Genomic DNA, 12,883 nt, shown 5'->3' on the forward strand with positions numbered 1-12,883 from the left:
AATCTGTAAGTTTTCAGGGAAAAAATTAAATAGTCCCCCTCTCCCCCTCTCTCCCTCTTTTTTTTCCCCTTTTCAGAAAGTACATGCCTTATTGAATGGATGGCAAAATGGTTTCAGCTGGTATACTGTGCAATGAAGTCTATCTTAATCGGCTTCTAGCTTTTCCTGCTTTTGCTGTAATGACAATGAAGTTGGAGAGGAGAAAAGCAGTATCTGTATACTACAGATTTCTAAGCATAGTTGAATCATATGTTGCAGCAGTCAAGTCCAACAGAGGTAAAACAAAAAAGAGAAACATGGAAATTGAATGCTAAGAAGAGACTTCCATAGTTGGGAATGCAATGCTTCACTTTTATTGTAGCATTTGCATTTTTTAACACATGCATACCTTGCTGTGAATTAACAGCTCTAGTTGGATTTTTTTGGGGGTTTTGTTTTTAAAGCCTCAATAACAAAGTATAGATTTCCAGTGCTTGTATCAAAATTCACTGTCACTTGGTAGCTTGGTGCTAGGCTAGTACATTTTATCTGGAATCATCTTTGGAGAGAAACACTGCATGTGAGACATTTGCATACTCCAAGACTGCCAGGTGCACCTGTGGGGTTTTTTTTGGGGGGGGGAGTGTTTGGTTTTTCTTTAAGCATAACCATGCAGATACTACTGTGATGTGATTCAGAGAACATGCTGTGATGAGCTAGTTGTGGTGCTATAATTACTTTTAGTGCTGTTTGCCGCTCTTCATCATTGACTTTCCATCTGTGACTGCTGGACATAGCACATAGAATCTCAGAATGGTTTGGGTTGGAAGGGACCTTTAAAGATCATCTAGTCCAACCCCCATGCCATGGACAGGGGCATCTTCCACTAAACCAAGTTGCTCAAAGCCCCATCCAGCCTGGCCTTGAACACTTCTCATGATGGGGCATCCACAGCTTCTCTGGGCAACCTGTTCCAGTGTCTCACCACCCTCATCATCAAAAGTTTCTTCCTTATATACAGTCTAAACGTAACCTCTTTCAGCTTAAAATTGTTGCCCCTTGTCCTTTCACTACAGGCCCTGGTAAAAAGTCTCCCTCCATTTTTATAAGCCCCCTTTATGTATTGAAAATCTGCACTATGGTCTCTTGGGAGCCTTCTCTTCTCCAGGCCAAACAACCCCAACTCTCTCAGCCTTTCTTCACAGGAGAGGTGTTCCAGCCCTTTGACCATTTTCATGGCCCTCCTCCGGACTTGCTCTAACAAGTCTATGTCTTTCTTGTACTGGGGACCCCAGAGCTCCCAGCAGACCCAGCTTCTCAAAGGTAGATCTGTGATCAGAGAAGCCAAAACATAGGTATTCACACTGCAGTATATGAACTATATTTGGCATATGTCATTGACCTGGCATCACACTAAGTACTCTGAAATGAGTTATATTTTTTTGTAATATGAATTCTTTTTTTTTTTTTTTTTTTTTGGGAAAAGGGTTCAGGCACTGCAGAAACAGTGCAGCAGTTGCAGTGTAGTCGTGACAGAGCACATGAATTGATTGGAGAGTTTGTGAGCTAGGTCCTGTTGTGTGAATCTGTACTCCTGGCATAGCTCAATTACCTCAGGTGTTTGTAGAATCACATCTTTCTTTTGAATTGCAGAGATTAATCACATGAGAGTACTTGCATGGGGAGATGTTGCATTATCAAGACATCCTCTTTTTCTGCTTAATTGTGGATAGATACAGTTGCTTTTGTCTCACAGCTTACCTGCTTGCCCATATATTGATTTGTGTCCTCTAATTAAAAGAAAAATGTTAACCGTTCCTGGTTAAAAACAAGCACTTACAAATAAAACTGTGTTTTTCCATGGTACATCCACAGAATTGTGACCTTTTCCTGGATCCTTCTTGCTTGTTCAGGACATTACGATTGAACAAGGACAGTGTTGGCTGCTTTCACAAATGTTAAGGCTCCAGTGTGTGATTAATGGAGAATTTGTAGATATTTATTATCGTACTGCAAATGTGTTCATAGCATTTAATCATTGTTACAGTAAGAATGGCAACTTTTAAAAGATCTTTAACTTTTTTTTCCCTAGTCTGTAGTATTTTTTTAACAGCTTAGTCTCTAACAACCAAAATATAATTAATAGCTGAAAAGGGTCAAGCAAATTTCAGGTAAAGATTGGAGTATAACCAACTAACCTCATGTCTCTTTGAGAGATCTTTCTCATAGTAGAGCAGGTAAGGAGTTCACCAAAAGAAATAATACCCTATTCCTAGGATTTACTGCCTTGTTTTTTCTAGCAGGGAAGTATTTCCATAAAATGACTGTTAGAAAAGTCGCGTGCCCATGCTTGCTGTCCTTCAGAAAAATTCTGAGTCAGCAGGGTGGGAACCAGATGGATGAGAGAAGCGGAAGCATAATGATGGGCAGAAAATAACAAAAAAGTGCAGATGTGCAGGGAGAGGGAACAGAGATCTTGAGAACTAAAGCATAAAGGAGAAGATGATTCAAAATGCATTATAGAGAGGACATATATATTTTGGGCTTGAAAAATATACATGGAAAAAAAATTTACTATTCCCTAAGCCCAAGTGACCTCACTTTAGACTTGCTTTCTGTTTGTTCCCCAGAGGACATGTGCCCAGACCTCTGTAAGAAATCTGGCTGCCAGCTGGCACAGCACCTTTGAAAGAGACCTAATTTTATATTTTCAGAGCCTGGCAATATCAGCCACCTCCATCTGTAATAGGCTGCTGTTTGTAATATCTGTTAAACTGCATTTTAACGTTTAATTCTAAGTTTCTTTGCCAGCCTATTAATAAGGGCCAGGCTATTGAGAGCTGTCAATAGGGCCAAAAGAAGTGTTTTAATTTTGTGAGATCTGTGGGTTCATGCTTTTGTTTTTCATGAATTTACATCTTTTGGTGGGCTCTAGGATATTAACTTGTATGATGAAATATCGTCTTCCCATATTTTAAGTCTGTATTGAGAGGAGGCTGGAATAAATCCTTTGTAGTAATAGAAGAAATCTGCTGTATTAAATTCAGTGTTAAAATTGGAGGCAAAGTTACTTGGAGTACTGACTTTCATTTTTCTGGTATAGAAATCAGAAAGTATTGAGCACGTTGTCATATTATATAATGATATGTCCAGCTAAATAGAATTTACTGTGGGTAGTGAGGGAACAGATTCCGTTCTCTTGCTCTGGCTCTACCTGCTGCAACAAAATTGTGAAGCCGTCTCTGGCCAGCTCGGGGAGGGTGTCTGGGGAGCTCTCTTAGTAGCAGGCAGAGCTGCTTTCGCAGAGTTCAGGTGATGACAGGTGGCCTATTTGCGTTAATTTAATACGAGGAGGAAAGCCACCTCAGATCCGGAAGAGGCAAAATGGCTGCTGCCATGTGGCCGCCACTGGTTCAGTATGGGTCTGTTTTAGTTTGTGCGAACTGTAGCTCCAAGCTTTCACTGATTTCAATCTGTCTTAAACCTTGGCAGAGTCAATAAGCTGTTGTAATCACCAGTAACCGATGTTTGATATTCATGTAAGTCTAACTGAGGAAAAAAATTTATTTTGGGTATAATTCCAGAATACTTTGTAATATTCTTTGCATTAGAAGAGAAAACAAATATTTATGTACAGTAACAGTAAAATACTGCACCCAGAGCTTAATTGAGATGGATTGTGCAGTGTATAGCTGTCATCTTGAAAAGTTTGCCATTTATATGACATTTACTAGTGTTTCTTTGAATTCCTGTTAATATATTTTCTGGTTTTTTTTTCAGCTCTTCGTTGTAGCCTCCAGTTTCTTGGAAACGTTGCAGCAGGAAACGGAGATTCCCAGAACAGCATTTGGAAGTGTGCTTTCCCAGATCTCTTCTTGTAAGCATGGATGCGGGTTTTTTTTATAATGTAATATATGTGGTTATATTCAAATCTTTTGTACATGATAGTTGTGCCTCTACTAGCACCGTGAAGCTCTGAAAAATAACTTTGGGGAGAATGGGATGGTTGAGACCATATCCTGTAGATGTTTTTTTTGTTAGTCAACCGCAGGGGTCAGGACCTTTAAAAACCTGCTTGTTCTAAACTAACAGTGAATTGATTTTAACAGAAACTGGAAGAAAACTCTATTTCAAATGATGAACTTGAAACAAGCTTTATTTCAGAGGTGTTTTCAAGTAGTTATACTCATTTCCAAGAACACAGCTTTTTCTTTATTCACTTTGCTGCTGTGCAGACCTGTCAGTATTTGTGGATCAGATGGAATCTACAAAAGTGACTTAATCTTTGCATCTTCCAATCCTTTTGCCCTCCTCCTAACATCACCAAAATATCTTTCTGGAGGTTTGATGACGTATGTGTAAAGAAATATTACATAAACGGTTTTGTGCAGACACATGACAATATTGTTGATGTGTTTGGCCACATTTTTTGTAGTGACCTAGTAACAAAGGCACATTCATTCAATTTGATACTCGTTCTGAGTGTGTTTTTTGGAGCCCACTTGTCAGCACTGGATGTAGAAAGACCTTATAATAGAAGCAGATAATTATTATGGTTTCACCCAATCCGTAGATCTCCAGTTAGTTCCAGTTTAGCATTAGTTTTGTAAATTGCCTGTAAGTTTGACCTTTAGCTAGGAGTTGGATGGGTTTTTTTGCAGATGACTTTTATCCCTCTTAGGCAATGACAAACTTATGAGTCTCTAAAAGTCAGCAAAGAACAACTCAATGAGCTGAATGCCACTAGTCTGTTTTTCCGGGGTCAGTTTTAACTTACTCTCTTAACTCCTTATTTTCTCTTGAAGGACATGCCTAATGTACAGTGATGAGAAAATTGTTGCCTATTGTTGTATGGTCCTGTTCACCTGCCTTAATTCAGAGAAAGTGAGAGAACTACTGGATCCTGAGAACTTGACTGTGGCTCTCCATGTCCTGAAAGTCTACAAAGAGCAATTGGAGTCTGAGTGGTCGTATGTATCTTTAGATTTATTTCCCCCCCTCTTAATTAGGTGCTTTTCTAGTGTAAATCTCTGTATTAAAATGTCTAAATTTGTGACACTGCTAAATAGTAAATGAAGATCTGTTTAGAAGTTAGTAATTTGGTATAGAGGTAATTTTCATGATACTTTCACTGACTGTTTTGATTTCTTCTAAAATAAGACTACACTTCTGTTGAGGATATAGTATAGGCAGGAATTTTAAAATCGTGGGTTTTTTTTTAATGAAACAGGGTTCTAGAATGCAAACTGATTTATACTTGTGTGCTGGTTTGTGGAGATTTTTGAAATAAAGTTAATGCAGAATATAGTCTTACAGACTTTGGTTATTAGGGCATGCTAGGAAGACTCATATGACTAATGCTTGTGAGTACTACATAAAACGTGGGGTTTTTTCTTCCTTTTTTTTTTTTTAAAAAAAATTTTTTTTTTTTTTTTTTTTTTTTACAGGGTTCTAGAATGCAAACTGATTTATACTTGTGTGCTGGTTTGTGGAGATTTTTGAAATAAAGTTAATGCAGAATATAGTCTTACAGACTTTGGTTATTAGGGCATGCTAGGAAGACTCATATGACTAATGCTTGTGAGTACTACATAAAACGTGGGGTTTTTTTTTCCTTTTTTTTTTTTTTTTTTTGGACAAATCTGTTGTCTAGTGCAACATGCAATCATTTTATACCAAAACAGAGAAGGTGTTTTGTTTGTGAGTCTTGCATGTTTCATTTTCATGTTTTAAGAGCACCTAATCGGTGGTTTTACTCCACTGAGCTTTTATATTTTTTGCTACTGGCCATTCTTGTAAATATTCTTGTCAATTATGCATTTGAGAAATGTTCTGCCCTGCATCAGCAAGGATACACATTCAGTTAATTGTTATGTGAAGCATTCCAAGGAGGGGGGGAGGGGGGGGAAGGATAGTTTGTATGTTTTTGTAGCATTCTTTTGAAGGTCATGTATAAATTCAAAATTTAATTAGGAAGAATTGTCAGGGTTTTACTAGTTATTTGGAAAATCTCTAAACAGAGTTAAGATGATTAAATGACATTTGCTTTTCATTCAATAGTTTGCTTTTGTACTGAAAAAATTACTTTAAAATTTGTTTGTGGCTGGGCTTTTTTCATAACCAGGTCAATTTGCGTAGGACATAAATAGTTTTCAGAAAGCAAACTTAAAGTTTCAGGGTCAGGCGACCAGACTTCTATTTCAAAAGTGACAAACTGAATCTTTAATTTTGGCATCTGTCAATATAAACACATGTGAAAGATTGCTTTTCAGATAATTATCTAGATTATCCTTAATTTTCTTTATGTATTGAAGTTATGCTGAAATGTATTTTGACTGAGATATGAAAGCCAGGGAGGGCGGGAAGAGGTTGTCATGCTGTTAGTTTTATATTTTGAAGGTAATTTCAGAATAAATGCAGCATCAAAATAAATGCCGAGGTATCCATTTCCCTGATCTTTCTAGTCTGAAGTGCATTCTGTTGATGTTACAATGAAAATGTCTTACTTCCACTACGGATGTTTGATGTGGTTGGGAAATGGTCTCTCTTCAGAGTAGTCTTGAAATTAAAAAGAGGCAAACTTCTATACAAGATATAAGACCATGATGAAGGAAAAGAGATGGGTAGGAAAGAGTAATCCTAGTTCTGCTGTAAGGCAGTTGCAGAATGTTTGCCCTCTAATTCTTCTCAGAATGTTGAGTTCCTCATACAGTAAACATACAAAAAGCATTGGAATATCTTCCAGGTGTTAAGAAAATAATACATTTGTTTTTCTTTCATAGTACTTTAACATTGGCTAGTTAAGTCTCAAAGCTCATTATCAGTTTTCCTGACTGAAAGAAAAAGTAATGAGGTTGTAGTATAAGTTTCTTGGCATTTTATACAGTTGTCTTGAACTGAATTATAAATGGAAATCTTTCAATAATGTTGGCACTGTTTTCAAGTCAACACAGGTAAAGCGTGTTTACAAGTGCAAAATCTAAACCAAAAAGTGTATCACAACAGTGCAGTATCAAGCATTGAATAGGTATTCAAACAGCATTACCTTGAAAGTGAAAAAGATGATTCCTTGCTAGAACAGGAGTGATTTTTCTGTCTCTTTGTAGCTCTAGAGCCTTTTTGTGATTCATCTTGTACCTATTTCCTCCTGTTTCTTGATCCGCACTTCATTTGTTCTTCTAATACTCCATTTGTTGTATCTCCCATCTCAAGAAACACATTTACTCTCTGGTTCTCCCTCATGTTCATCTGTTCTTATTGTGAGGTAATATTTGTCATGGCTGAGGGCAATTTAAATGGCAAAATATGTTCTTTCTTCATATTAGATTTAAAAAAAAAAACCAAACGCGATTTCCATTCTGAAGGAAACTATGATATTTATATATTAGAATACATGTAGTATCTTTGGTCTACTTGGTGCGGAGGGGGAGGTAAGAAAGTAACATTTTCACATGCTTTTTTATTTAAAAAAAAAAGTTGGTGTAAGAGGTTTGTTCTTCATATTTTTAATGGAAACCTGCTAGTATGTACTCTTCCTTACGCAACGCTGATTTGAACAAAGTCTCTTTTTTTTCTGGTTTTGGTTATGATTTTTTTTCTTTTTCATTTCTTCTTCCAGTCAGCCATAGGTCAGTGTGTTACACTAATGTAATGCTTTTATATTAGACCATACATGCATCTTATGAGCCTGTACTACATAAAGTATTTCTGTGTAGTTAAAGGTTTGGAAGAGCCTACAAAGATAGTAGTTTTGGTTTTGAGTAGAACAATCATTGTAAAGTCTTGCAATATCTTTTTTTTTTCTTTTTGCAAATTATCGAGTTTTTTCTTGTTACCTTGGCAGTATTAACACAGCATGTATTTCATAGGCAACAAGTTGTTCTTACTTTAGCTTTAATTACAGAGGATATTCGCTTCATCTTATGAATAACTGACCACATTTTCACAAGGTACCTGCAGCTTATATCTTGGATTCTTCTTTGCATTTTTCTATTTTTTTTTCCATTTGTAAAGCACATACTGTAAGAGTGTTTATGAGTATTACAACTGGTGTCACACAGCTGAACCTCCCAGTCCAAATAGTTTTCTCTTTTTTCTAGAATATTAGAATTGGTTTGAGGGTAGTCTTGAGTTGGGTCTGAAAGCCTGTTTCTCTTATTAGCACTAATCTTTCTACTGTGAGATACATTTGGATAGATACAATTGTGTAATGTAATGATGATACCTTCTGTTGCTTGCTTGCTTGCTTGCTTTCCTTTTCATTATTGCTGAGCAGCAGGAAACAAGCTAGCCAGCTCTTGTGCTGACTTTCTTGTGTCCTGCCTACTCGAGCAGTTTTCTCTGCCAGTTCTCCAAATTTAAGGTGAAAGCTCTATTGATGCCAGCCATGTTGCATCTATTTTCTGTAGGAAACTCTAGTGAACTTTTCACCGCTCTCCATTTACTAGCGTAAAGCACTGCTCTGTTCCTGTGATCAGATGGAGCAGGCAGTGTGCAGAAACGGCTTCCTGACATGTACTTCGCTGTGAACAGAAAAGCTGAACAGTAAACAGGATTTCTTGTTTTGGTAGAAGCAATGTTACTTTGGCTGATGAAAGCTGAAGATTCTTGTCTTGAATATAAGAACATTTTTTTGACAACGATAAGTGAAAAGCTAAGCTTTGTCCTTCGGTCAGTGTTGTTCCTTACATGTAGTTCCTTACATGTAGTAATGCTGTCTCTTTAGGACAGCTTTTGAAATTGTATAGGTTTGCATGTGCCTTACGCCGATATTAGCTATTCTTTCATTAGAGCCCTCTGTTTCTAAAACATTTTTGGATATTGAATGAATTGAGTTTATTGCAGTTAGGTGTGTGAAAGACAGACACAGCCGTTGTTTTGATGATACGTTTAGAATAAGTTTGAACTTTGGTGTATTGCTGCTTTTGCTTTGGTGTCCATTTTTATCATTGCATATAATCTTCCTGGTTTGAACTAATTCCTGTTCATTACTAAAGCACTTCCCCCCCCGCCCCCATCGAGGAACTATGTTACTTTCTGATATGGAAGAGTATGTGTGAGAGATAATCATGTAAAATTGCATAAAAAGATTTCTGTCCCTTTTCTTACGAAGTTGAAGCTAAGCAAGCTTTGGATGCCTCTCTGGCTGGACTGTAGAAAAAATATTTTGTCAGCAATTCATTAAAAATTTGGAGCTGTACTTCAGCTCTCACTGAAGTACATACCACTAGGATTGCTTAAATGAATTTACATAGCCGCAGTATTTGCAACAGAGCCAGTACTCTGTTGTAAAGATTTGGGTCCCTTGCGCCACAGCTAACAAAGTGCACAGCAACCATTTTAAAGTGTCTGTTATGGCATTATATGGCTGAGCTGAAATGAAATACAAACTATTCTTCTTCCAGACAGTTATGCTCACTGCTGGACTCACAACTGACTGAAATTAAGATGTTCTTACTTTTAAAGTTAAAAATACTACTTAATTCCTGCCTACCTTCTTGTCTCTCAGCTGGAGCATCCGGTTTCATATTACATCAAATAAAAAGTGAATGCCACGTGTGTTTATTCCTCTTGGCTGGGCTTTCTTTCTGTCAAATGCTGCTTTTGGGTATTGAAAAACTTTCTTTGAATAACCAGGCAAGTTTTGGTTATAGGCGAAACTTTTATTCACAATTTTGTTCCCTTTTATTGTGCACTGAAATTTATGACTTAATGTTCCTCTAAGTTAGTATCCAGTGAATTCCACAAATAAACACTTATGATGCTCAAGTTATTTTTGCAGTTGCTGCCATGAACCGTTAGGACAGAGAGAGGACATCCAGGACAAATATTTGGATTTAAGGTCACTGGCTGAACTGTAGTCTCTCCCATGGGGTCCTCACTACTGCATTCGGCTAGTACATGTTGGGTTTTCTACTCTTCACCCATCACAGGAGGGCAAGCGCATCTTTAAAATCTTTTCTTGGTGAATTTGCAATTCCTTCTCTGTTCATGATCCCACATTCATGTTTAGAGTCCAGTTTTCCATCTCCAAGCTGGAAGAGTCCTTAAGGAAAGTACAGGAGGAACCTCTTTCCAAGTGTGACGCCATTGGCTTCTCCTTCCAGTCTCGCAGCAGTTCTATAGGGAGAAGGCTTTGTCAGAGGAAATCTGAGATGATTCTGAGCAGTTCCTCAGAGCTCCTTTTTTAGAAGTAGCTGTTGGTAGCGGACCTTTTGCAATTCCTCTTCTGTCTGCTGTAAACCCCTCTCCCAGTTAAAGAGAGTGGAGGAAGTGTCTTTAAAGGCAGGACCTAGCTTCCTGGAATTTTCCTGTCACATTTGCACTTTTCAAATCACAAGATGTTTGGTAGAAGACAAGGATCTCCTGTTGGGGAAGAGGGAGTGTCTAATGTGTTGGCTATGCTTCCTGGGAGGGGTGGGTTATGGGAGATAAGGCCTCAGTTTAGCGACTTCTGAATTTAATCAGTGATGGAAAGCCAAGCCATTCACTCTCTAAGCAGTTTTTGAAACAGAGGACAGCTATTTTGCAGATCAGCATATTTTGAGACTATAAGCACTGATGCATTTTTAAAACGTGTTTGTAGATTGACAGCATAACAAAAATTGCCTCAGAACTTGGAAGAAAGGGAGGTAACAGTGCTGTGATGCACACCTAAGTGTGTCTTCATGAGTGATACACTTTTTATTAAGTATTTTCTGTGGCATGCTATGAGCTAAGAAGTAGTTAATAAATTTAAGAAGGAAGTCAGTTCTATAAGGAATGCCCTGGCCAACATTTGTATTCAGTCCTTGTATGATCATACCTGTTTATCCAGACCAGATGGTCTGAAGGCTCATTTCGTTAAGCTTGTGGTTACTTGTAAGCATCAGAAATGCTTCTGTCTCTGAAATCTGTGAAGATGCAGAATGTAATTCACACATTTAATAAATATTCTCTTGATTTAAGAACTGATACCTCCTCCTCTTTCTCTTTTAGAAGCTTGATGCTCTAAACAGCTCCAAGTTTTTTTTTAATATTGCTACTTTTGCCATCTTTAATACTAGATGCTGAGTGGCATTTTAAAATAGTATTAAGTAGCATACATCAGACAATGTATTTTTAAGCTGCCTCTAAACTTCTAGTCAACAGAGCTCCTGAACTTGTTTCAGGCTAGCAATCCTGTAATCTTGAATACTAGGAGCTCTTCTGAGGTTGCTGCTGCTGGTCTAACTCCCAAGAGCAATGATCTGAGGAGGCAGATTGTGTATTTCCAACTGAGGTTCTTCAAAACATTGCCTGACTGGCTGTATACCCCTTTGTTTTGTAGCTTTTGGCTAAAATCTTAGAGCGAGAAGAAACTGGAAGTTTTCAGGACTGAAAGCCGTTGAAACTTACCTGTCTTGTCCTGAATGTTTGGATCTGTAGTTGGGCTTGTGAAGATTGCCCAGAGCTTGCTGCTCTCAGAAAGTTTTCAAGGAGTGTGATGTTACAGAATATACTTCAAAGCGTATGTCTTTGCAAAGACACTGGCTCTGCAGAAACAAGTTAGTTTCCTTTCTTTGGTTTGATTTATGGCATACACTAATTAAATGATCCTATCTGCTTGATGGTTCTTTGCTGTGCAGTTGTCTTCTAGAAAACGTGTTCTTTGCAACATGCAGCTACTATCTAGGCTATTAGCTTAAGAATTAATACCCTCTAACTTTGATGAAAAACTTCCATGCTGCTACAGCCTGGTGCATGAGTGACCGTTCCTGTACTGTCTTTAGTCCTGAGACCTTGTCCTTTAATGCAGGCTCCCCCTTTCAGGGGTTGGTTATGATCTGTTGCTTCCAGCTTGCTCTGCTCATGATCACAGTTGTGGGATTAGCATTCCCTCTCAAATACTTCCTTGCACATGGAAAGCTTTTAAAACTCTTGACTTCAGTTCTGTTGCTTCCAGCCTCTTGTGATCTTTTCTTTTTCTTTTAGTATTACTTAGTTCCTTTCTCTCTGTTTCCTAAGAGCAGAAGATCTGTCTCTTAAACTGTGATTGATCTTTCTACATTATGCATCTTTTGGTTCTGCTTCCTCCACCCCTATGTTCCATCTTCTGTTTCTATTCAGAGGGATGAGCATGGTTTTCAAGCCTTTGTGAGACAATTTATTTTCTGTGTATCTTCCATCTTTCCAATATGCCTCTGTAATGGTATGCTAATTTAATTCTTCTGAAGTTTGACATATTAAGTTGAACATATGTTAAACATGTAAGCAAATATACTTACTCCATAAGCTAATACTCTTTTTCCAGTGCTACTTTCTTTCAACAGCTGCTGCCTACCAAAGGATGCTTTCTGGGAATTGGACATACCCTTCCTTTAGGAAACAAAGCTGGAATACACTGTTCAGTATCTGAAATGTATTTCCTACTCACTCTGTTTCTATGTGATTACTACCAAGGTCTGAAGAGTCCTCTGTAACAAACTCCCTTGTAGTTCCAAAGGAAGAAGAAAGCACAAGCAGCATCTCCTGTCATATGTGCAGTATGCTGAAAAGGCTTGCCAAGCACTGCCCTTTTCTTTTTCAGTAAAAGGTTTTGCTTAAAACATGCAGAGAACTATGCCTTAGGCTCTGGAAAATGGTGCAGCCTATAAAAAAAGTCATTCCTCTGTGTTTCCCCACACATCCACATCCACTCCCTTTCGGGTTTGTATTAATCAACAGCAGAAAAGTGTGTCACACAGTTTAGAAGCTACCGTATTTAGAAGAGAAACCAGCACAGAATGCCACGTGAGATCTATTTTAGAATATTGAACCTGCAAACTTATGTGTTTTGTAAAATAATTAGGAAAAAGTAGTACAAAATTACATTATAATTTATCCTAACCAAGACCAATGTGTATTCTAAAAAGCTGTTTATTTTAGAAATACTTTGGTGGTTCCA

The 12,883-nt window shown here is 37.7% G+C and overlaps 1 protein-coding gene across 1 annotated transcript in view; it reads left to right on the top strand.

Annotated features, from left to right (window-relative positions):
• ATXN10 (ataxin 10) overlaps nucleotides 1-12,883 on the top strand; it is a 102,194-nt gene that overhangs the window by 21,811 nt on the left and 67,500 nt on the right. The window contains exons 3-4 of the mRNA XM_009323643.1: nucleotides 3,760-3,856; nucleotides 4,785-4,949. Coding sequence (XP_009321918.1) covers nucleotides 3,760-3,856; nucleotides 4,785-4,949 — 262 coding nt within the window. The remainder of the gene's footprint in view (nucleotides 1-3,759; nucleotides 3,857-4,784; nucleotides 4,950-12,883) is intronic.

The sequence above is a fragment of the Pygoscelis adeliae genome, unplaced genomic scaffold (assembly GCF_000699105.1).
Source record: "Pygoscelis adeliae isolate BGI_AS28 unplaced genomic scaffold, ASM69910v1 Scaffold215, whole genome shotgun sequence".
Classification (NCBI taxonomy): domain Eukaryota; kingdom Metazoa; phylum Chordata; class Aves; order Sphenisciformes; family Spheniscidae; genus Pygoscelis; species Pygoscelis adeliae.